Source organism: Candida theae, assembly GCF_024610275.1.
Source record: "Candida theae strain CBS 12239 chromosome Unknown scaffold43, whole genome shotgun sequence".
NCBI classification, from domain to species: domain Eukaryota; kingdom Fungi; phylum Ascomycota; class Pichiomycetes; order Serinales; family Debaryomycetaceae; genus Lodderomyces; species Lodderomyces theae.
Window position 1 is genome coordinate 34,972 of NW_026261386.1, and position 26,617 is coordinate 61,588.

Genomic DNA, 26,617 nt, shown 5'->3' on the forward strand with positions numbered 1-26,617 from the left:
TTTTCTTTTTTCTTTGATAAGAGAAGAAAAGAAAAGAGAAGAGAATGCGTGTTGTGTGTTATGTGTGTTGTGTTGTGTGGAATTTTCTACACAAATGAGTTACTTTGCTATAAACTTCTCACCAGCACTGCCACAGAAACCATTCGTTAAAATACAAATACCATATACTTCTATTCGATTAATACAGACGTAGAGAAATTTGTGACCAAACTATATCTAATTCGATATATACATTGCAACATATAAATATATATATATATATATATACATAAATTTGGCATTATTTAGAAGTCGTGTACAAAGTGCTAAAACAATGATTATTTCTCTACATATGCTATTAATTACGTAATCAATAGACAAGAGTAGAAGGGGGTAGTGTGTGTGAGTATAAAAGGAACACCAATTTCCTTCGTCACAATTTGCATTTTTTTTTTCTTTTTTTTTTTTTCGACCTCTCTCCTATTCCGGCCTGCGGCTTAATTTTATTTTCATTTCACAACACTTACTTATATATATATATATCTATATACATAGATATATATACATTCATACATACATACATACATTTATCTACGCCATATAGCGTTACACACACACACACACACACAAGGTGCATCCAGTCACTATAACTCCCTATCTGTGTATACTTCCTTAGCTATCACTAATTCAATTTTTTGTGTGTGCTGATTTTCGTTTTGTTGGAATTTCATTCTTGAATTTTTGCCTTTAAGAGTGTGCCACGTTACACATATATCACATAACTCATGTCACAGATACTGCCTGCTACCAACACGCCGGTTCAAACACCTTCGACTGAGAAGTTTCACGATGAACACTTGGGAGATCACATTGAGCATACTGAAACGAGTCTAGAAGGCAAATCCACAAAGACAGAAGGACATCAGGAAGACACTGAAGAGGGAAACATTGACGATTCTACACTAGAGCAACCGCAACAAGTACCATCTCATGAACCACTTTCACCTCCAAACCCTTCACCAACTCCGGAAAAGAGAAAATTGGAAGACAATGAAGCAAATGGTGGAGAGCAAACATCTGAAAATGTTAATACAGAACCAGAGCTGAAGAAGCTCAAAGTGGGTGAAGAGGAGGTGGCTCAAACTGAGGAGAAGAACGATACGCAACCCTCGGTGGATGGATCAACGGAGACTCATGATAATAACAGTGACAGCAAGCCAGCTGAGAGTAGTGAAGAGCAGAAAGTTGAGCAACCAGAAGCATCAAAAGACTCCGCAAATGGAGCTACAACAACTCATCCACAGCAAAATTCGCCACTTCCAGTATTCACAGAGCCAGCACCAAAGCCAGCACCAGAACCAGATATGAACAACCTACCCGACCAACCTATGCCCCCTCACCAATCCAAATTTGCATTACACACAATAAAAGCCATAAAACGCCTAAAAGATGCCGTCCCATTTCTAGCACCAGTTGATACAATAAAGTTGAATGTCCCCTTTTATTACAACTACATTCCTCGCCCCATGGACTTGTCAACTATCGAACGCAAAATTACTGCCAATGCCTATGAAGACATTTCCCAAGTGGTTGATGATTTCAATTTGATGGTTAACAATTGTAAAAAATTCAATGGAGAAGCTGCAGGCATTTCAAAAATGGCTACAAATATACAAGCTCATTTTGAAAAACACATGCTAAATGTGCCACCAAAGGAATTACCTGAAGGAGCATTCATTCCCAAGCTGAAATCTGGTTCTGATGAAGCGACAATTACCAGTAGGAGGAAAGTTGTTGCTGATTCGAATTACAGACAAAGAAGTGACTCAGTAGCAACTGCACGACCAAAGAGAACCATCCATCCACCAAAATCAAAAGAGTTGCCATACGACGTAAGACCAAGGAAGAAGAAGTTTGCAGCCGAATTGAGGTTTTGCAACCAAACCATAAAGGAGTTGATGTCAAAAAAACACTACAATTACAATTTCCCCTTTTTGGCACCTGTTGACCCCGTTGCTCTCAATCTTCCAAATTACCATGAAGTCATCAAGGAACCAATGGACCTCGGTACCATTCAATCCAAATTGACCAACAATTTGTATGAAAATGCTGACGAATTTGAGAAGGATATCAGGTTGATGTTTCGCAATTGCTATACTTTTAATCCTGAAGGAACTGATGTCAATATGATGGGACACAGGTTAGAGGCAATTTTTGACAAGAAATGGGCAAATAAGCCTGTTCCAGAACCAACACCGCAACATTCCGAAGCCAGTGACGATGATTTCAGTAGTGATGATGAGGAAGAAATCACAGAGGCTGTACTTTCTGAAGTTCCAGCAATTCAATTTTTGGAAAACCAATTGATTAGAATGAAGGAGGAATTGGACAAGATGAAGGCTGAGCACTTGAAGAAATTGAAGGAGCAGCAAGCAGCAAGGCGCAAGAGAAAGAAGTCACAATCTGGCAAACGCGGATCAAAATCGAAAAAGTCTAGAGAACACTCGCACACGCCATCGAGTCACCAAAATCAAATAAAACTCACACCACCACAACCTGTAGTTACTTATGAAATGAAGAAACAGGTTTCAGAAGCGGTCCCCACGCTTTCCGACAAGAAGTTGAATGCATTGATCAAGATCATCCAAGACGATGTCCAAATTACCAATGACGATGAAGTTGAATTGGATATGGATCAATTGGGAGACTCAACTGTGCTCAAGCTCTATGACTTTTTATTTGGCGAAAAGGCATCGCAAAAGTCATTCAAGAGGAAGAAGTTGGCCAGTGGCGGTGCTAATGCGACTGGTGGAGCTAACCTTGATGAAATGGCTCATTTGAGACAACAGTTGGCCTTGTTTGATCAAGGTCATGGACAAACCGCTGAGCAACAATTTGCCAATAATGGTTTCATGAATATAGCACACGAAGAAAGCTCTGATGATGAGGCTGCATCCTCCGAGAGTTCAGAAGAGGAGTAGAGAGTAACCGAGAATGCAGTTTCGTATTTTGCTTTGTGTTGTCTCTCACACACTTTGTATAATAGTTACTTTCTTTAGCATTCTGTATTATGTATTAATTAATTTTGCAATAAAAGTAGAGTAGAGTTGGAAAGCTTCTGTAAAAATTCTTGTTATGTCTCACACCGCGGCGCTACCTCTTGATGGATGTCAAAAACTTTTTCACATCTTTCACAAACTAACTTTTTATCGCAGTATATCTTAATACAATCCCCACAGCATGCCATCGCCACTACCAAAACGACCCCTAAGTAATCGTCCTACCCACGTAATCAAGAAATGCCAAGAACAAAATCGACCGGCGTATATAGCCGGCCCCATGGTCCGGTACTCCAAGCTTCCATTTCGAGAATTGTGTAGATTCTACAATGTTGATATTGTGTACACCCCCATGATCTTGGCTCGAGAGTTTGTCAGGAACGATGTTGCACGATACTCGGATTTCACTACCAATGAAAGGGACCAGCCCGTTATTGTCCAAGTTGGTGTTAGCAATGTTGAAGATTTTATGAAGTTTATTGAAATGATTCACCCCTATGTTGATGCCATAGGGATAAACTGTGGATGTCCCATACGTGACCAGATTAGAGAAGGTATAGGAGCAGCATTGATGAGCAAACCTCAATTAGTGGCGAACTTGATTGCAACTGCAAAAGCCAAATACGGAGACTCTATATGCATAGACACCAAGATACGAATCCACAATGATATAAATGAAACGATTGAGTTTGTAAGGCTAGTGGAGGAGGCTGGAACTGACATCATCACCATCCATGGACGCACGAAAACTACGCGGTCATCGGTCCCAGTAAATCTCGATGCAATTAAAACACTACGCCAGCATATAAAAACTGTTCCGGTGGTAGCCAACGGAGATTGCTTCACTTTAGAAGATTGCAATCGCATTGCTGAATATACTGGAGTTGATGGAGTCATGTCGGCGCGAGGGGTATTGGCAAACCCAGCATTGTTCACGGGATTGAACAAGACTCCTTGGAGCGCCGTGGAGATGTTTATGCATTTGACGACAAGTTATGGATTACCGTACAAGTTATCTCAGTACCATGTCGTTCAATTTTTGGAGAATATGGATATACCTAGGCGAGTCATCAAAGAGATTAATGAGTGCAAGAACATGATCGATATGATTGATTTGTTGGACAAGTACTTTTATTTAACGAGGAAGCTGGAAAAGGGATTCGCTACAGCAATTGATCCACAGTGGAAAATAACCCTAGATAGTATATAGGTCTGCAAAAAAAAAAAAAAAATAAAAATATAAATAAAACAAAAAAAAAATACTAACCCCCATCTTAAACTACTCTATACTGTTGAACTCTATATTCAAAATTGGTGTACTTCTCGTCATGTTGTTGACCTTGTAAATTCCAATCAATTTCTGCGCCAATTCAAACATATTATTCCTTAACGAAATAACCACAAACTGTGCATTCTTTGTCCGTTCCTTGATATAATTGGCAACAATCGAAACATTTCGGAAATCCAAGGCAGCGTCAATCTCATCCATGACATACAACGGGGTAGGCTTGTACAGGTGAAGAGCAAACACCAATGCCAATGAACTCAACGTCTTCTCTCCTCCAGATAGATTTGAGATATTTTTCCATGATTTCTTTGGCGGCATCACACTAAACAAAATCCCCTCTGAAAAAGGATCCAAACTATCCACCAATTCCAATTCGGCATTGCCGCCCATCGTGATCATTCGATACATGTCTTTCAACGCCATGGAAATGGCACTGAATCCATCCATAAACTCGTCTAACCTCTTCTTCTTCAAATCCTCGCAATAATCACGTTTTTCATCTCGCTCCTCAACAGCACGATTCAAATCGTCTTTCCGTTCTGTGTATTCAGCAATCTTGCTTCCATACTCTTTAAGCATTTCAATGTCGACCTGAACCGTCGACATGTACTTTTCCAATTCTTCTATTTCAGAGTTAACACCATCCAAATCAACGTCTTCGAGTTCCGAATCACTCAATCGTTCAATAACGGACGAATTGTACTTACTCTGCTCCTCTTCGTCGAGCCAGTAAATGTATGGCATCACGTCTCGAACAACCAAAGCGTCTAAGCTCAGCTCATTCTGTTCAATCGAATGTGTAATCTTCTTCAAAGTATGACTAACCTTCTCCAACTTGTTCAAAATGTCAACTTCAAACAGCTTGAATCCAGAGAGCTCCTCCTGTTTTTCTTCTATCTCAACGCGCATAACTTCAAGTTGCTCTTCCTGATCTTGTTTCTGCTGATCAAGTGCATGCAACTTGTCATCTAAACCTTTGACTTGAGTTTCTATTTCTCGTTGCGCTTCTTTAACATCTTTATGGTCGGCTTCTAACTTCGCTTGAGCAGCCTTTGAATCCTCGATAATCCTTGTATGCCGCTTTACATCGCTCTCCAATTTCTTCAATGCAATTCGGTCACCACTGGTCTTGTCATTTATAATTGCTATTTGTTGCTTAATCGATTCAACCTTGGAGTTTTGAACTTTCAAATCAACACCACCAGCTTCCATAATCTTTTGCTCGTAGGTGGCTATCTCCTGCTCATAATCAGACATCTCCGTTTTCAATTGGGCTCTAACAGCTTCAAGTTTCTCCAATTCAGTTCTCTTCTCCTGTATCTGATCCTCAAAAGGATTGTGGGCTTCCATTTCTCTTTGCTCGGCAACCAAGCTCTTGCATATTTGAGATACATCCTTCATCTCGGATGCCAACCCAGCGATATCCAATTTAAGTTTGTCAAGCGAGAGCCTCGTCTCAGGCTGCAACTCTCTGACCTTGTTCAAAGCAGCTATAGCCTCGTTGTACTTTGACAGCTGTCTTTCAAACTCTTTTTCCATCTCCTCTATGTCTTGCCTTGCCTGCTCCAAACTCTCTTCGTTAAAATCGCCACTGTCGAGCGAGTTGGCTGACTTGAGACGCATAGACCCTTTCATAATCTGATTACCTCCTCCTGACATGGTTCCTGCTATATCAATCAACTTCCCATCTAAAGTGACACATTTCCATCTTCTTGCACCGTATGCTACCTTTTTCGCTTCATTCAAGTCAGGAGCTACAAGCGTGTTGAACATTTTACTGAAAAATGCGGGTGCAAATTTAGGGTTGATAGGATCGATCAAATCGAAAAGCCGTTTGATCTTGGATGGATCTCCAGGTACTGAGATGGGAGACAAGTCATAAGTCCGTAACTTGTTCAAACATATAAAGTTGGCATAGCCAAGCTTGTTCTTTCTCAAATAATCAATGCAAGCTTGAGCCGTTTCAACGGTCTCAACCACCATAGAATCCAATCCAGGGGCAGCAGTGGAGACAGCAATATCGTATTTATCGTCAATTGTTCCAAGGTCCCCTAACTTGCCGTAAAACCCTTCGATTCGACCAGATTTGCCCAATTTCGTTAGTGCTGCCAAAACGGTGCTCTGATTTTGTTTACTTTGGAATGCTTGGGCAGAATCATGGTACTTGTTCTTTGCCTTTGCAATGTGATGTTTCATCTTGTCTAGCTTCAGCTTCATTGAATTTGTTTGCTCCTCCCCCAAGGATATTTGCTCTTCAATCGTCTCCAATTTTTCTTCCTTTTCTCGGCATTCTTGTTCCTTGTGTTTACCTTCAAGCTTGATGGACGTCAATTTCTCCTTGTTTTCCTCCAACTGCTTTTTTGTATTGTTCAGTTGATCTTCGAGAATAGTGATATTAGACTTGATCAACTCTATCTCGTTCTCATTGTTCTTCAATTTGGATGTCCAAGGTTCTAGTTTGACTTGCAATTCTTCAATACGCTTTGTAAAGCCGGTAGTCTTTTCGGCCATTTTTTCACGAATCTTGGTCAATCGATCCTCTTCCTCTCTTAATGAAGTTTCTAGTCTCTCCATATCGGCTTTGTACTGTTCAGAAGAATTTGAATAACTGGACAAACTGTGATTTGTGTTTTGCAATGCGTGATTCAGTGCATTTATTGTTTTCTGTAGCTTTTTTAGTTTAGTATCAAAGTTTTTGGATTTCTCTTCAAGTGACACATTTTGCTTCACTAGGTCCCTTTTTTGTTTATTTAAACCCTCAATTACATTCAACGTCTTTTTCAACTCCTTCTTGCAATCCAGTTGTTTCAAAGACTGCTCCTCAATGTATTCCAAAACTACTTCATTGGCCTTCTTCTTCTCGTCCAATTGCTTCTGTAGCTCATTTTTTTCATTCAGATACTCTTCCATCTTACTTTTCAAATGACTTATATTGCTTTGGAACTTTAAACTTTTGAAATTGTTGAGTTTTCTTTCCAATTCTAGGAACTTTAATGCCTCTGCCTTTTTTTCATCAAGCAAATTTTTATCCTGTTCCACCAACAGAAACCTATCTGATTTTTCTTGACATACTGTATTCAACTCATCGATTCTTGCTAAACTATCTTCAATCAACTGCTTGTATTTTGTAGTTCCAATGATGTCCTCCAAATACTCTAGTAGCCCATCATCACCTTCCTTTTCAGCTTTCGCCTTCATTTGCGCAATTGACTCGACCTCACCCTGAAGAATCAAAAACCTTTTGTGGTCCAAGTCGATACCTTTACCCCTGAGTAATGCAGTCACATCAGTATAATTGCTTTTTTTGCCATCTATGTAGTACATTGACTGGTTATTCTGGAAAGCTTTTCTTGAAATAACCAACCCGGAATCAGGAACCACTTGTGACAACTGCTGCGATTTGGGGTCATCAAGAACCATTTGGAAATGTATGTCGACTTGGCAAAAGTCCGGTCTTTCATTCCCAGAATTGTGAATCAATTCGGAAATTTTGCCTTGTCTCATTTTGTTTGCCTTGAATCCGAATACGAAAAGCATCGCGTCAATGACGTTTGATTTGCCGCTTCCATTGGGGCCCACAACCGATGAAAATGACGAGTGGAATGGTCCAATAACTTGTTCCCCTGCATAAGATTTGAAGTTTGTGAGTATTAACTTGTTGATTACCAATCTGGGTACATCTCCATTTCGAGATTCTTGAGATTGTGGTGGGAGAGCTTGCTCTGTTGGCGTTTTCGGAATGAACGACGCTTTATTGTCAGTGCCAAGGAAGCCATCAGCTTCTGGTTTGCGTTTGGCATCTTGCAAAGTCACCTCGGGTTGGAAAGCAGAGTCACTGTTGCGGTCACTGTTGCGGTCACTGTTGTGGTCACTGTTGTGGTCACTGTTGCGGTCACTGTCGCCTTCGGAATTACTTTTCTCTATGTCAATGCCACCTATAGGATGATGAGATTTTGGTACTTTCCACTCTTCAGTATGCTTTTCCCGTTCCCATTCCAGTTGGTCCGGCTCTTCTCCAACGTCGCTGCTCAACCCGTCGTCTGTGGCATGGTGCTTGGAGTTTTCTGCAGTGGTGTCATGACTCTGTTGAACTTGAGCAGGTGCCAAATCGTTGTGTTCCTTATCATCGTAGTCACTGTTATTTATAAACGTGTTTTCCTCGTCTTCATCCAAAACAACGTTTCTCTTTCTTTTCATGGCACTGAATGTATGTCTTTTCTTATAAACTCGAGTAACTGGGATACCTTTGTCAACAGTGCAAGAGTAATACAATCAAAGACGTGTTTTTACAACCAATTTCAATCCTCTACAAAAATGTAAACAAAGGGAAAAAAAAAAAAAATAAATAATAATAATGGACAAAATGCACATACAAATCGCACATTAGAGTTTCTAGCCATTATACACTACCAACAACTTCACCCGCTACCACCTCGTATAGATATAGAACCGTCTTTCCCATACCCATACTCCCACCCTTCCCCTCTCCTCTTGACTCCTCTAAAATCTTCTGCATACTCTATTCATTAGATTCTTCACCACCGTTCGTAGTTGATTCTTGAGCTTCCAGTGTGGATAATGGTGGCAATCCTCTCAAGTTTCTTTGTATCCTCTTTAACTGCGAGGCAACTGCTATTGTTTCGCTATTGCTTGAAAACCCAGTCTTCTGGTCCTGGTCTTTCAAGTTTAATGGATTCCTGTTGTGTTCACTGGCATCTATGAATTGTGTGAGGATTTGTTCTGCTTGTTCCTGAGTTATACTTGAGACTGTGTTCACATTAACCGCCGTGGGAGTGTTTAGCGTCGATGGAATGGCTCTTCTGTTTCTTTGATTTAATGCCATTGTCTGGAATGTAATGTGATGTTTGAAAAGTTGTGGTATGGCTCTCGAGAGACAGGTGATTACAGCTGGATCTGATTTAAAGTTTGAGTATGAGATGAGAAGGAAAAGATGAACTCTTACTGCGTGCGAACCCAAGAAAGGTGATGTAAAACAAAAAAAAAAAAAAAAAAAAAAAAAAAAAAAAAAAAAAAAAAAAAAAAAAAAAAAGAAATTGGAAAATTGTATCAACGGAACAACCACCAACCTTGTCCACGAGGTATATACACATACTTATTATTATCTGCATACAATGTTCCAGCACATTTTGAAGCCTCAGCTAAATACCATACTCAAATTTCAGACAAATGCATTCAACAAAGCATTTAACCCTTCCTCCACCGGTATCACCAATTTTTCATTTCAAAGCCCAAGCCTATCGCCAATGCAATCGATTTTGGGACTTATGCAAAAGAGATTCAAGTCACGAGGTAACACCTACCAGCCCTCTACATTAAAGAGGAAAAGAAAGTTTGGATTTCTCGCCAGGTTGAGGACCAAAGGCGGTCAGAAAGTTCTCAGCAGAAGAAAAGCAAAGGGTAGATGGTATTTGACTCACTAGTTAAGGGCACCCTTTCTTTCTTTTTCTTTTTTGATAATCTGTATATAGAAAAGAGGGTTGCATTTATATAAACAATGTATCATTTCTCATAACTAAACATGTAGAGATTGTATCCAGTTCACGTCCCGTTTAAGCTTTTCCCAAGGTTTTGGAATACCGCACCTCAATCTCATGAACCAACTTTTGCAAGTTCACAATAGCCAATTCGTGTGTAAAGTTGGGAAATTTGTCTCTATGCAATCCAAACCACTCCAATGGTGGGGTGGCGTTTCCCAACTCTTTAAGTTGCGGGGCTTCAATAATTGGCGGTGCCAAGGCAACATATTGGAATTTTGACATGTTTTCAGCTTTTTCGAGTCTGCCTTGAATTGCTTCATCGATATCCTTTGTCGGATCCTCGTCATTCAATTGCTGTTTCAAGATAGACTTTGAATTCTCAATATCATCAAGCGTTCTCATCTTGTGTCGATACTCCAATCGAGAAGCCAATGCATTCGAATGTATTGAGAACATTTCTCGGATAAAATTGACTGACCCTAAATTCCACCTTATGTCAACAGTTCCACTGAATGTGGACTGGTAGTAGTATTCAATGACATTGGTTCCATCCTTTTGGAAAGTCCGCATGGATATTCTAAACGACGGAAACACAAATATACTTCCACCTTTAGCCCTGTGCGCTACTTCAACAAACTCATCAACAGTACACTTTTCAATAAAAGATTCATCCACGGCAGGAACAGTAGATAAGGAAACTTTCAAATCGTTAAACTTTACATCCATATCATTTGCCACTCCGTGACTGTACTCATTTTGCTGAAACTTGATTCTCGATTCATCCAAGTTTATCACCAACACTTTGGAATTATCCATCGACGAAGGGTATACATGAACCAATAACTTCCCAGCCGAAACGTGGATTTTTGTCTGCAATTTCTTTATTGTTTTGAGGATGGCATCAGTTGAAGACAACTTTGGTGGCATTTTTTTATTAACAACATCGTCTCTACTCGAATCCCTCAATGTTTCCTTGTACGATCTTCGATTATCCTGGATCATACGTGATATGGTGTTGCTTATATCAACAAAGTTGGATGTCGTTAATGAAGTCATGTAGAGCTCGGCAACGTTGAACTTTGTAGTAACAAATAAGTGATCTTTAGCTAAAGCAACTGCCCCCTTCCGGTTATAAATATCCATAGAAAAACATTCCACATTAGCAATTGCCACAACGTTGTAATCAAAGGCTATTTTTGCAACAAGCCTGTTGATTCCTCCTGACAACAAAATCAAAGGCACATCAAGAGTAATACCGTCCTTGAGTTTCCAACTAATGGCTGTGTGCAAATTGATATCACTCACTGTTAAGAAACCACCCAACCGGCCCTCGGAAGTCAACCTCACAGTACTAATTCCAGCTTTCAAATCCTGAGACCAATCAAGACTCTTTTTCGACACTGCCCAGAAATTTTCAATTGCCAAGTTCAAAACCCCCAAGGATTGACCCAAGTCCACTTGAAGATTAATCGCGTTTGCCACGAAAAGAACTATCCAGGGGAACGCATAAGTGGAAGACACTTCTTTGAATTTGGATGAAATACTCTTGTCTTGGGCCAATTCAGAAACAGCAGCCTGATCCTGGTTGTCGTCGTGGTCTGCATGCCCTTCACTCTCCGTTGCATACATTTGAAACAACTTTTTCGGAAACCAAATATCTTTAAACAAGTCAACATCTTGATACTGCTTCACATTGATATACCCATCTACTGTGGTCATGCACCCCGAGGTGACATTTTGACTTTTTTCTCCAAACTTGAAGTTACTCAGTAATAGCACTTTTTCCACCTTCATCGAGGCACTTATTTCCCTTGAGTACACGTGTTGCAATGAAGCTGAAACCCAGTCCAAAAGCAATGACAATGTAAAACTTGAATCCCTTCCCTTGTCTGTATTCAATTGAACCTGGATACCTTCTAGTCCAACAACAGCCGCAACTTTTGCTGTAGGCTCGCAACTGAGAGTAAGGAACTGTTTGTCAATCCGAAGTCCAAAATGAATATCCATCTCTTGAAGCAAACTTTCAATAAAGTTTGTGTTGCTTGGATTCTCATCCACTTTTTCTTTATTTGGCTTGGGGGTACGCATCAAATCCTTGGTACTATGTGCCAAATCCAAAAATACAGGGACACATCTGGGTAATAACACGTTCTCCGATTGCGATATCACAAACTCGCCCATCACCTGGCTCTTTGAATCGGACATCTTTGTAAATTTGACCGCTGTCGTAAAAGCAGGAGCTTGCAAAAACAAAGCGGGTGTATTATCCTGCTCATCATCTTCCAATTTAAAGATTGACACTTTTGAACCGGCAAAAGTTGAGCTGAACTCTATTGATTGGAAGGACGTGTAAGCACCAGGTTGTTTGCCTGTCTTTTCCACGTTCGACCGGTTCTCTTCCACAGGATGCGTAGTAGCTCTCCGCTCCAAAATTTTCTGAATTCTTGACACTTGTCTGGCTGACTTTTGAATCGTACTTCCAACCGATGTCGATAAGAACTTCACATCAACTTCATCTCCTCGTAAAGTTATTCTTAAATGTTTAGACGTTTTTGATTGCTTCTCGATAATAAATATCAATTGCAACATTGGAAGGAAAGCTCTATTCAACCGTACTTGTTCCGATTCTGTACTGTAGAAATTGGTTGATTGATTCCCATTGGCAATAGAGACATAAGAGCCCATCAACGTAAATTTTCCTAAACTCTCTTCCGTAGCCGCAAAGAACTTTTCGGCTCCGAAAATAATCCCTGGGTTCTCCTTCGACTCATCATTGAATAGCCATCCAATGCAAAAATCGTAGAATAAAAATTGGAAGGCTGAGAAGTTGGTGTATATCCACAGTTCAAATGTATTTCGTTGAGTTTTCCCTGGCTGGATTGAATCCGAGGCCTTTAGCGACGTTTGTTTTGATTCAGGTAGGTATTTTATAACCTCGTCGACCACTGTTAATGCAGACAACACCACTGGTTCGGACAAACATACTCTAAAAAATTGCGACTCAACTTGCAAGTTTTGACGGTCGCCTGGTGTATCCATGTCATTAAAAAGTCTCGCAGAAATTCCAAGCGCTAAAACATTCGTCAACCCAATAGGAATACCTTTTTCCATCAAGGTAAGTCTTATGGCTGGGAATGCAACTTCACCATGTAATTGAGCCTTGCTATTTGTAAAAAATCCATTCAGGAGTTGAGAAGCAGAAACATTTCTCAAATTTAAAGTCGATCCTTCCAAACTTAAGCTAACAGTGGCCCTTTTAACAATGGTGGAAACTTCAAAGTATTCATTTTTGAACCTCAACTTGAAAAGAAGAGATGGGTTTTGGTATTGCTCTGACGGAGACTTTTCACTTGAAGAAATTTCCTTGAATAATCCCATGATATTGTCCACTTTGTTTTCGAGTAAAGACTTGTCCTTTGTGGCCAATAGAGCTCCTCTGTTGAAATCGGGAATCAATACTTTGAAATAGCCCAAATTCACGTTCGTAGTTAGTGCTGTAACCTTTTCCAGCTCGCAACTTGAAACTGAAGCTGCAAAATCGGCAGCATTCACCTCAAGTATGTTGCGGTGATCGATAACCAAATTGCTTCGAAGTTTATCCACTTTTAACTTAGTCGACAAGACGTTATCCACTTTAGATGCGTTGAAAGATGAATTCAAAATTGCTCCCGAAAAATAGAGGGGTTGGAGAACACCAAAATTCCAGATAATCTGGTTCATCCTCATCGAAGCTGAAAGGGCCCTTGACAGTTTTCGTTGTGGATATTTTTCTTTCGATCCCTTTTCGAAGTGCTTCACAAACTCCATCACATACGGATAGTCATTTTCCAAAATCGTGCGTAGTGTACTCTCGACCTCCTCATTTTTGTCAAATATTAGAGTCCTCGAGGAGTCTAGCTCTATATCAATGTGTAAAGCCGAGTCGGACTCCGCAAATAAAAGATGCAATTCTGAAAATTTCTGCATTAGAATCCCTCGCGAGTCCACTGAACTCCTCAAATCCACTTCGTTGGCTTCAATCGCGTAAAGCAGTCCTTTTGAAACACTGCCCAACTCGACGTGACTAAATACACCGTCCAATCTTATACCCACCGAAGTATGCACCAACGAAACTGTTTGTTCAAATGTCTTGATATCAATCACAACAGTTGTGGACCTCTTTTGATCCTGAGGTTCAGAGCGCAATGTTGAATGGGCCTCGTCCAACTCCTCCGCGTTTGACTCTTTGGGAGCCTTTTCTTTTATACCCAAATCTTGCTCCTTATTGATACTTTCTAAATCTAAACTCTTGATAAGTTCGAAAATTTCCGTTGTAATTCTGCCTTCGTAATTGTTCAATTTTACAGCCAATTCGGCTACTTCAGGTGACTCTCCATCCGACTCCTCGTGCGTGCTTTTGAAACTGATATCAAATTCATCAAGATTGATGAAAGTTGGGTCCTTACGACTGCCACTTTTGATATTTGTTGAAATTCCCATAAAATCATACTTGGCGACCCTTTTCGCAACGGTTTGAATCTCTTTTCCAAAAATTCGCTTAAACATGTATAGCCTTTGCTGCTGGTTGGCCTCCCATGCTCTCCATCCTGAAAATATATCCAAAACCTGCTCGAATGCATCACTTGGAAGCTGGTAGGTGTGTGCTTTGAATTGCGCTGTAGTTTCTTCAATCCACGATTTGGGCAAAGTGCGTAAAATATGTTGAAGACGTGCAACTACTTTCCAACCATCGAAAAATCGAATGTGTTCTGATTTCAACCGCAAGAAATAGGCTGGGCGTGTAAGAACATCTGGGTCATTATCAATGGCATACTTTGATGAAGCAACGGTCAAAGCATAAACCAAGTTGGCATGTGTTTCCCGCTTACTTTGCAAGTTTTCAAACACTTGTAATTTGTTCTTGAAGCTTTGACTAAAATTTGCAAGAAAGTCCACTAGCCATTGCGCCTGTTCGATATCAAAATCACCATCCAAATAGTCATACAGAGTTGCGCCAGTAGCAAATTCTTTGCTCTTATCCAACCAACCTTCAACATCCTGTAAGTTCAAAACTAACGCCAATCGTTGTTTCTTTACTTGCTGGAAACTTGTCGATAAAAGGCCCACATGGTACGCAATCGAAGTGCTTTCCTCTAGCTCAATTTGCCCTGATTTAGTTGTGAGTTCTGTTCTGCTCGACATAACCAAGGATATGTCGGCAGCATTGAGTGTAATGCTATTCCCTTCATGGTTTAATGTTTCCAAGTCCTCAGCTCTATCAAGAATGTGTTCGCCGAGGCCTATAGTGGTGTTACGATTCACAACACGTAAATTCTTGACTTCCTTTGAGGAGCGCATAAGATTTTGTAACACTTTTATGGTCTTGGCACCCACCTCGTCCATTATAGACTCCAAATCGAGGTCCTCATATAATTGAGCGACTTTGTAAACCACTGGCAAAAAAGCGGGATTTACAAAGCCTTTAACATCCCCAATCTCAAGAATGAAATTATCGTACTCGGTATCAGGATCTACTGAGTAATTAGGGCAAAAGTCCTCGTCTCGGTAGTTTACAGTTGGTAATTCCACATCCGACAACGCACTTGAAGTGGCGAAAGACGACAGATCGGAACTGATGGAAGAAGCCAGACCCTTTGGTGGTAACCATCTATCCATTGTGGCCTCTGTGAGTGGTAGGTGAACTTTTGGAAGAGACATACTTGTTAATAGACAGCCCTTGTTCCTCTTGTAAAACGCATCTCTATACTCCTCAAATAATATGAATGGTGCTCTATGGAAAGGTGCATCGCCATCCCTCACATGGTACTCCCGTGCTTCTCTCAATTCAAGCATGTCAGCCTTTTGGCATATGTTTGTGAATACGAGTGAAGTGTGGATCGCCGCCACTATTTTCTCTTTTGCTCTATCATCAATCTCGACAATTTTAACATATATTTCAGGCACAGATACCACCATCTTGCTGGAGTACCGCATGTTAGGTACATCATTAAAAGACAACAAAATGTCATCCAACACTACCTCAACAAAAGAAGTTGGATCAGGATTCAACTTTAAAATGAATTTTGTGAATCTGATTGAAAAGTTTGCAGCATCGAAAGCGGGAGGAAACAACTCATCCAATGCATTCGCCTGATCCTTGAATCCGACACCAAAGTTCAATAGACCCAGCATCACATATTGCAAGAAATAAGGACTGCTGTCAATAATCCAGTCACCAAAACAAAAATCCCACTTGCACCAAAATGTAATCTCTTCGGGGGGAGCACTGAACATTCTATGCGAATGAACTGTAAATCCATCCACTTGCATATCAACACCATCCATCAAATGCTTGCCAAAATATTTTGAAACATCCATCATATCTGCCGCCTCTTCATCTGCGGAATTCATGACTCCAGAGATGGGACCAAAATCAACTTGCATATCCATATAGTAGTTGCAAAACCGCATGTCAACATCCAAAGTATCAAAGTGTAGTGCAATATGACTAGAACAGCTGTACAAATTACGTGGAAGAAACATGAGACCATTACGAACTTGAAACTTAACAAGTACATCGACATCATTTTCAGTCTTGATCATCTTCCAAAAATCTTTATCGTCTGCTGTCGAGTCACCTTGGGATTGTGATTCATTCACAGATTCTGACCCCACACTACCACCATAGTTATACTCCTCAAACGTTTTGAAATGGACATGTTCCCCAAAATAGTTGTCCTTCACTGTGAACAAATAACGTATCACAAACCCATAAAACTTCAACGACAAATCTTCACTAAAACAATCAATCTCAATACAGTTTGACGTGTTTACCTCAACGGCGCTGTAGAATGTGTAGTCACCCAGAATCAGAAATGGGCCACTCTTTCCAACGACATTAGACCCTTTTAAAAAGGTGTTCACTGTGTGCCACGGAGGAGTATCGAGGATTAAATCAAAGTGAGGTGTGTCCAAAGAATACGAAATGGTGGTTTTTTTGGTGCTGGTTCCATTCAATGGCAATGACGCATTCACATTAAGCTCCTCTCCTTGAAGTGATAAATACTTGTTATTGTTGAAATCCAAGGGGTTATTAATGATGTTTGAATCATTCACATTCAAAAATAGCTCGTAGTTGACCAACTTCCAATTTATTCTGTACAAAAACGGTCTGAAATATTCGTACGGTTGTGGCTCTCCCGAAGCAAAGTCAGTGAATAGATCCGACAACAAGAAAAGATGTTCTCTTAGTAAAAAAAGACGAGGGTTCAAACTGATTTGGTTGAAGGACCACGTACACTTACCATTCCATTGCAACGGAAGGGCAATGTCGGCATTTATTTCGTGTGAATCCGCAGAGTACAACATATCATGATTGACCGAGGTCCTTATTTCTGGGTTACTAAGGTTCACTTTAAGTTTATTTGGAAACCCCTTCTCCAAATTCGATACAAAGGAAGTAAACAGTCCCATATTTGAGCCTTCGGCAACTTTGAGTTCGAGCCATCCAAAAGGTCGCGTGGTCTTTTGATTAAGTTGCTGATTCGGATTTAGTTTCAAAAACTCCTTGTCTTTGCTAGCTTCCCTCGTGGGTATACGAACTACTAATTCGTCTCTTACTATAACAGTCACCTTGAATCCTTCATAGTCTCTTTTCACGCCAGTCTTTAAAAAGTCCGCTGTAGGACGCGAATCTCTTGCGAGTGACGGAAATAGCATATTTTGAAGCGGGATCCTTTGTCTATCGGCCCAAGGGCCGTAATGAATTGTGCCAAAAGAGATTTCAATTTCTAGACCCAGCTCCGGTGCATCTCCCTCCAAACATCGCGGACTTGAGGATTGTATTCCTGGTGAGTCGTAAAAATAAACAAACCTAGTCAGAGTTGAGTCGAGAACCAAACTGTATTTTGCATATTGTTCATCACTAGTGATGAGCGCTGCCATTATCGGATCCTCTGAGTCGCCCACATACCTTCGCAACCCTTTCCAGTCAAGCTGCTCATTCGGGCTATACTCGTTTGAAGGATATTTCTTAAAAACTTTCTCTTGAACTTTCCGGCCAATTCGTTTGCTTGCAATTAAAAACTTGTACCAAAGCTTGTATGACTTGATATCGCGCAAGTTTTCCAATCTTCCGCCGTTTGCACCAACTTTCTCATGATCTTCCCTCCCATACCTATATTTTTCAAATCCAATGTTTGGTCTAATCCAGATTTGAAAATCATCAAACTGAAAGTCGTTCAAAAGTCTATAATGGTCCGCCGGGTTTGGCGCTTTAGTAATGTCCAACAACCCTCTTCCATACTTAAATGATGCCATCAAAATAGATGGTGTAGTCACGTTTCCAACCACAAACGCACCTTTCTTTATCCTGAAATCAATGGGCAAAATTTGTAGCAAAAGAGGAATCGTCCGTTTCTCCCGTTCATTAGAAGCCTCTGATGGTTCGCTCTGCGTTTCGCTCAGCACTTTCTCGTCACTTTGACCACGCAAGTCAGAGTTGACAGAAAAGGAGCTCGATTTCCTCTCTGGTTCGTTGTTGTCTTCAGTCTTTTGCTGGTTGTGGTGTTTTTCCAGAGTCTCCTTCTCTTTGTTCGTTTTTCCACTCAAAATATCCATTATACCATCGTATGCAGCCGTCTTGTTATATGTGAAAATTTCCATGCCCTCTACGTGAACAACAAATCTGCACGGCAGCTTGTCATTCTGTCGCTGGGAAACTCCTCCCGTTTCGCGGTCAGTGTCCCAGTAAAATCCTGATAATCTGGTTAGCGAAGATATCCAGTATCTCCAAGTGAATGTGATGTTTAAAATTGACACAGTGGTATCTGCGGTCACTATTGTCAAATTCTTCATAAATAGTCGACCTCCAAGGGGCGATAATTTGAATGCATCGATGTGAACTCTGACTCCATAGATATTCCACAACACAAGCTTGCATACTAGTGTAACTAGGAATCCGAGAAGTTTGTGGAAATAGAATACGAAACCAAGCCCCAAAACCAAGGAAAGTATCCAATCGACAAAGTAGATCCAAAAGGAAACACTGTAGTTGGCGTTGGCTATCACTGCCATAAACTGGGGTTCGAAAGCCATCGCTCAGTCGTTAACCAGCCAAACCTATGTGATGGAATCAAGTGCTGCAAAGTAAAGGGATGCGTCTCTCTCAAAAGCCTTTTGCGCAATGCTAAGTGCCTCTGTTCTGTCTCATTCTCTCATAAAATGGTTGTATTATGTAATATATTAGGTAACGACAGCACAGAAAGGGGAAAAGACACGAAAAATGTAAACAGAGTGAAAACAGAAAACAGAAAACAGAAAGAAGCAACAACACAACTGTTCCTTGATACTTGACCAGTTGTTCATTAAAGTGTCTTACACAGCATAAACTCTGTGTGCACTGTGCCGATCAGTACAACAAAGCTTTAAATTCAAACACACTACAATCTGTACATTTCGTTTCCACTCACGTAATGTCGAATCGTGTATTTGATGATTCTGAGAATAAAACCTCAATCAAGCCATTCAACAAGGACTCACAGAATGAGAATACTCACGTATCAAACAAAGGCTCTAACTTCAGGGCTACGCTGAAGTTTAAACGTGTCCCATTGGGCGGTAAAAACCAAAACACAAACACATTTGAGTTGAACAGGTCAAAATCCACTGTCAATAGTCTAGACTCGTTTAGGTCAAACAACAAACCACCAAGTTTGGTCAAATCAAACTCGAGTTTGGGATTCCAGTCTGTACCCGTTTACCAAGAACATGATCAATCAGCTCAATTGCATGGGGCTGGCACGAAAGTCAGGGAGAAAGAGGTTAATTTGAGTCCCATCAATGTAACAAGATCTGATCGTCGGATGAGAAAGAGACATAGCTTGGATGAACTATCGCGTCCTAAACTACTTTCACCTAAAAAGACTAAATTGTTTCAAACGGACTCGTTGGTCAAATCTGAAGTAGCACTGAAGCACGAACTAATAAGCAATATTGAAGGCACGCTCTCGGATAGAACTGAAACATTGAATGCAAGACATATTGCAAACCAAGATATAACAAGAAACAATGTTGATCCGATAAAGCAAACAGTCAGAAGTCACTCCATTGATGCTTTGGTTGGGCAACACTGGCAAGATGAAATAGAATTTATTCCACAAGCCCAGAGCAAAAAGGATACTGACTCACTCATGTCATTCAATGATTATGAGCTTCAGTACTTTTCAACTCCAAATGACAGTCATGAGCTTAAACATTCCGTGCATAACGACGGTGAGTTGAATTTGGATTTGGACTTTGACGACGGTACTGGTGATGATGCTGAGCTCGAGGCTAATATGACCATTGATAGGAACGGAGACGAAGACTATGGATTGAATGATGAGGATTTGAGAAACTTGTTAAGTTGAAATGACTATATACAGATTTTAATGCTATGTAAATGTCTATTAGTAATGGTACCAAAGTGTAGACTGCTACTTAAGCTGAATAATTCGACTCTTGTTTGGGTATGTTCCATTATTGTTGAGTGCATTGGGGACCCTCTTCATGATGTGTATGATCGTTTGAGTTTCTCATGTCATTGTAATCTGGTAGATCCAGTGACAGCACTATTGAGAAATCCGTAAACAATTCAACATTTGTTTCTGGTACTGATACAGGTGGAGTGGTGTTTGCCTTGAGCTGAGTAGGCAAAATATTCTTTATTGTCAATAAATCATTCTTTTCGAGGTACCAATTGTCGGTCGGAAATTCAATTTGCACACGTATGTACAAGTCACCTCTACCGTCACTTCTAGAAAACCACGACCGCTTTTCTGCCAATTTAGGCATACCTTCACCAGTAAGCTTTATGTAGTCTCCTGGTTTGATTACTTTCCCCTTTGGAGTCACCACCTTGACGCCTCGTCCGTCCAAATGTGCAGTCACCAATTTTGAGAACCCAGTGAGTGCGTCTGCCAAAGGGATATGAAGATCCATATATAGGTCGTCTCCTTTCCTTTCAAACACGTCATGCTTTTTACAAGTATATTTCAAAATAATATCACCGGCAATTTTACCGGGGTATTCATCACTTTCACCTCTCTTGACCACAGACCCTTCACTTGGAGATCCCTTTGGTATCTCAAACTCCAATATCTTGGTTTCTTCACAGACCCTTGTCCCTTTGCACAATTTGCATCTATCTTTGGTACGGTATATCTTACCACTTGTGTTACATGTAGTACAATCAACATATTCCTGCGCCACTAATCCTGGAGCAACCCGTTTTATCTTTCTCGTGTATCCCTCTCCATGACAAATCCCACACGTTTTACTCACAGCACTAGCTGATTTGACACCACTTCCTTTGCATTGTGTACAAATGATATTTCGAGTCGACGTTGACCGTATCACTTTTCCAATATAAAGATCTTCTAAAGTCACTTCCACATTTAAAACAGCATCTTCTGTTCGCCTGCTATTGTGTTGATTGGATTGGTTCCCATTCATTCCATTGAAAAAGTCGTAAAAATCGTTGCCCTCGTATCCATTGTAATTTCCTCCCCCATAAAACTGCTCAAAAGGGTTCCCGTTGAATTCGTAAGGATTGGGTCCTGTGTTTCCGTCAGTAGTGCCATAGAGATCATAATGTTGACGTTTTTCCTCGTCAATCAAGATTTCATAAGCAAATGAAACCTTCTTGAAATGGATTTCATTCTCCTCCCGATCCTCTTCCGATGCTTTGTCGGGGTGATACTTTAGGGCAAGCTTCCTAAATGCCTTTTTGATTTCAACATCAGTGGCACTGGAACTTACCTCTAGTATCTCATATAAGTCCTCCATTGAGTAAACACACACACACACACACACACACACACTGTTTAATCGGTAAAGCAGTTGTGATTCTTGTTCTATTTTCACGGAATGCAAAAAAGCAAAAAAAAAAAAAAAAAAAAAAAAAAAAAAAAAAAAAAAAAAAAAAAGAGGAAAAAAAAAAAAAAAAAAAAAACCGGAGCAAGATGGAAATCCGAAATCGAAAACAAAAAGACCCCTTGTTAGGGCTAGCACTCGACACGACGACTAAGAAAGAAAAGTTTCAACTAAGGAGCATCTATGTAGAGTGTAGAGCCTGGGTGNAAAAAAAAAAAAAAAAAAAAAAAAAAAAAAAAAAAAAAAAAAAAAAAAATTAAAAAGCGAAAAAAAATTGGTGCAATAAGACGTCACACAAAAGTTGTACAGACGCAACAAAGTGGAGAGGTTGAGACAACGCAGCCGAAAGAAATAAAGCTCTCTGTGGGAAGGAGACAGAGTTAGCTTCGGTTTATCATTCTTCACTTTTGATTTGCCACAGAGTAGTTACCATCTTAAGGAAGCAGCAGGTTGAGAAAAAGAGAGGGAAAAAAAAGAAACAAAAAAAAGATAACGACGCGAGCAGGGTTCGAACCTGCGCGGGCAATGCCCAAAGGAACCTGCATCCTTCACCTTAACCACTCGGTCATCGCATCAAGGGTAAATAGGCATATTTGGCAACTGCGCCAAACCGATATAAACCGTCAAAATTTGTTGTTTGGAAGAGGCGCCAATGTTGAAAACAGTGCTTGATTACTCGAAAAGTCTACGTTAGAGAACTGCAAGTGGAGCTTATCCGATTCTATGCACTTATTCTAAGCTGGAAGATTCTCCTAAGACTATCACGAGCTTGTTGCAACGAATTAAACGGTGCCAATGATGACATTTGAGTGAACATCGATGATGTATTCTTGGAAGTCCAAAACAAGAACGAAACTGCTGAGTTACGGATGAAATATATCATACTTTTGCTTTCATAAGAAAAGGGCCCTCTCCTTACTGAATTGCAAGAATTGTTTGACATTCGAGACTTTCAATTTCCTGTAGAAAGGTTGATTAGGACTTTTTTTTTGATCACCAGGTGGACAAGATATAACTGAAAAAAAGGTACAGTTTATCCAAGTTTGCTCTACCGAATCGGAAATAGATATCTTTTTTAAATCAGGAAAATTACATCGAAGTTTTTGCAACAATCTCAGGGAAAAAATATTGTCCTCTGCTAACTGAAAAATTAAGAAAGTTCTTAGACCTCACCGTTTGCTTTAAAAAACACAGAGGCAAGAATACTAAGCACAAATAAACCATGATACATTTCTTTCCAATATCACCCCTAATACTTTTGCTCTAATGTCACTTTTAACAAAGTAACAGATAATTGGTCGTGTAAACCAGCCCAACTTCAAAAAATTAAAAATCGAGAACCCATCAATCCACTTTTTATTTCTCGTTCTTTTGCTTTTGGTCGAAAAATCTCACTTTTCTTTAGTCCGACACCCAATTGTATACCTTTCAATTGAGTTAATCAAACCAATAAACACATATACAAATAACAAATCTCATCGAATATGGTACGTATTCCAGCTTTGAATCATTTCAATTGGTAATGGTGGTGGTGGTGGTAGTCGGGAGGGAGGGGGGGAGGGGGGGAGGTTGCACAAGTGCTTGATTGAAAGCATACGCCCACGCCCTAGCATGGTCGCCGCACATTTCATTTTTCGCCCACGAAACCAATACTAACCGTTATACATTAGTCCAGATCAGGGTATGTTCAATCGAACTTCAATTCCAATAGTAACCCTTGTACTAACCGCTCCTTACTAGAGTTCAAGTTGCTGATGAATCATTGACTGCTTTCAACGATTTGAAATTGGGTAAGAAATACAAGTTTGTAATCTACACCTTGAACGACGCCAAAACCGAAATTGTTGTTGATGAAACTTCCACTGAATCGGATTACGACACTTTTTTGGAAAAGTTGCCAGAAAATGAGTGTAAATACGCCGTCTATGACTTTGAGTATGAAATTGGTGGAGGTGAAGGTAAGAGATCTAAGATTGTATTCTTCACTTGGTCACCAGACACCGCACCTGTCAGATCCAAGATGGTTTACGCTTCATCCAAAGATTCATTGAGAAGAGCTTTGAACGGTGTAGCCGCTGATGTCCAAGGTACCGATTTTTCGGAAGTTGCCTACGAATCCGTTTTGGACAGAGTCAGCAAGGGTGCTGGATCTCACTAGAGGAATCACCAAGTGAAGTTGAAAACGTGTAGCTGTTGCTGTGTTTATTTAGCTAGATAGTAAAAACATGATAGCCTCAGCGTAGTCGAAACTGACTTCGTTCATTTGTGTGAGCCTTTGTGGCGAATCTCCCTTTTCTTTTCTTCTTTTTTTTTTTTTTTTTTTTTTTTTTTTTTTTTTTTTTCGCGATAAGAAGAATCTCCTGTTTCAGACGTGACATGGAGTGACATAGATCAAATGACATCAAGACAAGAGCGAGCGACACTTGCTCAGAAGATACAAGTACTCGACTACTTCCATTCGTCTGGGAACTCTCAACTAAAGACAGTTGACAAGTTCAAAAAGGACTTTTCAATCTCAAAATCATCACTTAGCGAATGGCTTAAACGTGAAGACAATCTACGTCATAGTTTTACACAACAGGAGTACAAAATTTCCAAAAACAGCCGAAGGACAGTAAGGTTCAAATATGAAAAGATAAACAGAGCCATGGATGCGCTAGTTTTGACTAGATTGGAAAAGAATGAGCCGATTTCGGAACCGATTTTGCGAGAACACTGGTCTGTGTATGCTCACCAATATGGCGTGGACGACCCTAAAAGATTGGTCAGTTTTAGTCATGGATGGTTAAATCAATTCAAGAAAAGGCATGGATTAAGGAGGAACCCACTGTCTCACAAGGGGTCACTACTGCAAAAACTTGGAGATATAGATGATGGAGATGGGCGTGAATTGGAATCAGAAACTAGTGATAATCCAGCGACAAACAATGCAACAGACAAGACTGCTGTGGCCAGTCAGCTTACTGAAGACATTTCACTGGATATTTTCGAGCCGGTCTTGTTGCAATGGCCCAATCATCGGATCGCGAGAGAGAAAAGTGCTGTAGTCAATAATAAGTCAAATGCTTTGGCAGTGCACGAGACCCCAGATGAAATACAGCTACGAAACAATCTACTGGTTGACTCTGCAAGATCCGACCCGATTCCGCACTTATCTGAACTTCCCCTTCACGATGATGTACGTCGTTTATTCCGGCAACGCCCATTGACAATGCCGACGCTGGATTTGCTTAACCCTGAAGCAAACAGTGATTCGAAAGCGGGTAAGAGTTTGAAGAGACGGCGTCCGGTAGTACCGGAAGAACAGCCCATTCAAGAAATGCAAAACCATGACCCTTCCAACAAGTATACAGTTCCCGCAGCTGCGGTACCAGACGTGATTTCCAACACCGTAACAGAGTCAAACACAATAAATGAATCGTCGCCACTTGAGCAAGGCGAAGAAGCGCAACGCGAAGACGTTTTAGAGGACAATACAAACGATGTCTTTGCTGACAGCCAGAATGAAATAGAAAGGTTCATATTCACCAAAGCTGAAACCTTTTTCCAAGCCAATGCCAAACTGTTCCCCGAAGCATCAAGACTATTTCAAAAATTTGAACAGGCGTTCTCCGAAGAGCTAGAACAGAAGCGTAGTTTGACAGAGATGTGTTAAACACTACAGAATGGCATCAGGAATCATACTATGCACGAGCTGCCAGAGCTATAACCCACATTACTTAGAGAGCTCGAACCAAACAATGCAATCGTATTACCAACTGCTTATATATTAACCTAAATTATCGCCATCCAGCAGCTTTCACTAAAAATAACCCATAGACAGAAAAAAAAAAAAAAAAACATCACAAAGCATTAGTGAAGTCCATTTCATTCTCAGCCACTTCAACTTTCAAGCTAGGCTCGTCCAAACGAGGGCTAATCGTCCCATTCAACTCGTCACTGCCAACTCCATTTTCCTTGCCACATTTGCACGAGGAACACAGCTTGGTACACTTTTTCCCAGCTATACTAATGTCATTCAAATCTTGAGCCACTTTGTTCACCATTTGCGAAAGGTGCAAAGTGTCGTCTTGAGGGTGGCGGTGTTGAAAACTTTTCGGAACCGAGTGTCCATACCTTGTAGGTTGACTTATGGATTCAGCTGATGACGACATGCGGCTTGGATTGGCTTCTTCTGGTATTGCCACTTTGTTGATTCTGGTACTTATATCAACATGGGTATCATGTTTGGCATAAAGGTAGTTTCGTAGAGCCATAGTTTGTCGGTTCATATATATATATATATATATGTATGTATTTGTGTATAGCGGGGCAGACTCTGTCCTCTTCTTTTGCGTAAGTAACTTGTGAATGCAAAACAAAGAAAATTGCCAATTGAGTTCCGAGTACGGAGTTCAGTATAAATCAGCCTATCAATAACGAGGTAATGTTCTCTAACGAAAAAGATCTAGTTTTCAAAACTACCAAGTCGAAACAAGAGCCCAAAATAAGGGAAATGCATCGCTTTTATATGCAATTACTATTGTTATGTAAGCCATTCCAGGTGTCTTAACCAATCCTTCAATAAAATCATGTCATTACAAATCTAGCATGGATTTGCCTTATTTCCCAAGGCGCATACGACAAAGAAAACAAAAAAATGGGTTGCAATGAAGGAAGGCGAAAGATAATATAATCTGTTCAAAGACTGCAACATCGATGACGAGAATCCTCAGGCGTTTCATATACACGACTGACTGCTCTTTGGTGTCACTATTGATAACAGACAACATAGAGCGTGCTTAGCTCTGGAAACAACTTTCTTGAACATTCTGTGTGCCCTGAGATACCGACAAACTGCAACAAAAGCGAAAAGTGGGATGATTTTTTTGTTCCACAAAGCCGGGTTCAAAGCATTGTTT

The 26,617-nt window shown here is 40.4% G+C and overlaps 9 protein-coding genes across 9 annotated transcripts; 5 read left to right on the forward strand and 4 right to left on the reverse strand. All coding sequences in view use genetic code 12, as the record gives it.

Annotated features, from left to right (window-relative positions):
* Window positions 1–764: 764 nt before the first annotated feature.
* On the forward strand, window positions 765–2,960 carry BDF1 (chromatin-binding protein; the record flags this gene model as incomplete). Its single annotated transcript, XM_051750705.1, has 1 exon — window positions 765–2,960. The coding sequence occupies one exon, from the start codon at window positions 765–767 to the stop codon at window positions 2,958–2,960; it is 2,196 nt and encodes a 731-aa protein (XP_051609998.1).
* Window positions 2,961–3,219: 259 nt separating this feature from the next.
* On the forward strand, window positions 3,220–4,248 carry DUS4 (tRNA dihydrouridine synthase; the record flags this gene model as incomplete). Its single annotated transcript, XM_051750706.1, has 1 exon — window positions 3,220–4,248. The coding sequence occupies one exon, from the start codon at window positions 3,220–3,222 to the stop codon at window positions 4,246–4,248; it is 1,029 nt and encodes a 342-aa protein (XP_051609999.1).
* Window positions 4,249–4,317: 69 nt separating this feature from the next.
* SMC4 (condensin subunit) lies at window positions 4,318–9,169 on the reverse strand (the record flags this gene model as incomplete). The annotated part of the gene is made up of 2 exons (XM_051750707.1): window positions 4,318–8,570; window positions 8,866–9,169. The coding sequence occupies 2 exons, from the start codon at window positions 9,167–9,169 to the stop codon at window positions 4,318–4,320; spliced, it is 4,557 nt and encodes a 1,518-aa protein (XP_051610000.1).
* A 727-nt stretch (window positions 9,170–9,896) lies between these two features.
* Window positions 9,897–18,659, reverse strand: KGF57_001497 (uncharacterized protein; the record flags this gene model as incomplete). The annotated part of the gene is made up of 1 exon (XM_051750708.1): window positions 9,897–18,659. The coding sequence occupies one exon, from the start codon at window positions 18,657–18,659 to the stop codon at window positions 9,897–9,899; it is 8,763 nt and encodes a 2,920-aa protein (XP_051610001.1).
* A 617-nt stretch (window positions 18,660–19,276) lies between these two features.
* On the forward strand, window positions 19,277–20,212 carry KGF57_001498 (uncharacterized protein; the record flags this gene model as incomplete). Its single annotated transcript, XM_051750709.1, has 1 exon — window positions 19,277–20,212. One exon carries the CDS (start codon window positions 19,277–19,279, stop codon window positions 20,210–20,212), a length of 936 nt encoding a protein of 311 aa, XP_051610002.1.
* Window positions 20,213–20,321: 109 nt separating this feature from the next.
* On the reverse strand, window positions 20,322–21,629 carry KGF57_001499 (uncharacterized protein; the record flags this gene model as incomplete). The annotated part of the gene is made up of 1 exon (XM_051750710.1): window positions 20,322–21,629. The coding sequence occupies one exon, from the start codon at window positions 21,627–21,629 to the stop codon at window positions 20,322–20,324; it is 1,308 nt and encodes a 435-aa protein (XP_051610003.1).
* A 1,571-nt stretch (window positions 21,630–23,200) lies between these two features.
* COF1 (cofilin) lies at window positions 23,201–23,874 on the forward strand (the record flags this gene model as incomplete). Its single annotated transcript, XM_051750713.1, has 3 exons — window positions 23,201–23,203; window positions 23,387–23,397; window positions 23,457–23,874. The coding sequence occupies 3 exons, from the start codon at window positions 23,201–23,203 to the stop codon at window positions 23,872–23,874; spliced, it is 432 nt and encodes a 143-aa protein (XP_051610004.1).
* Window positions 23,875–24,111: 237 nt separating this feature from the next.
* On the forward strand, window positions 24,112–25,371 carry KGF57_001501 (uncharacterized protein; the record flags this gene model as incomplete). Its single annotated transcript, XM_051750714.1, has 1 exon — window positions 24,112–25,371. One exon carries the CDS (start codon window positions 24,112–24,114, stop codon window positions 25,369–25,371), a length of 1,260 nt encoding a protein of 419 aa, XP_051610005.1.
* Window positions 25,372–25,558: 187 nt separating this feature from the next.
* On the reverse strand, window positions 25,559–25,972 carry KGF57_001502 (uncharacterized protein; the record flags this gene model as incomplete). Its single annotated transcript, XM_051750715.1, has 1 exon — window positions 25,559–25,972. The coding sequence occupies one exon, from the start codon at window positions 25,970–25,972 to the stop codon at window positions 25,559–25,561; it is 414 nt and encodes a 137-aa protein (XP_051610006.1).
* Between the last annotated feature and the right edge of the window lie 645 nt (window positions 25,973–26,617).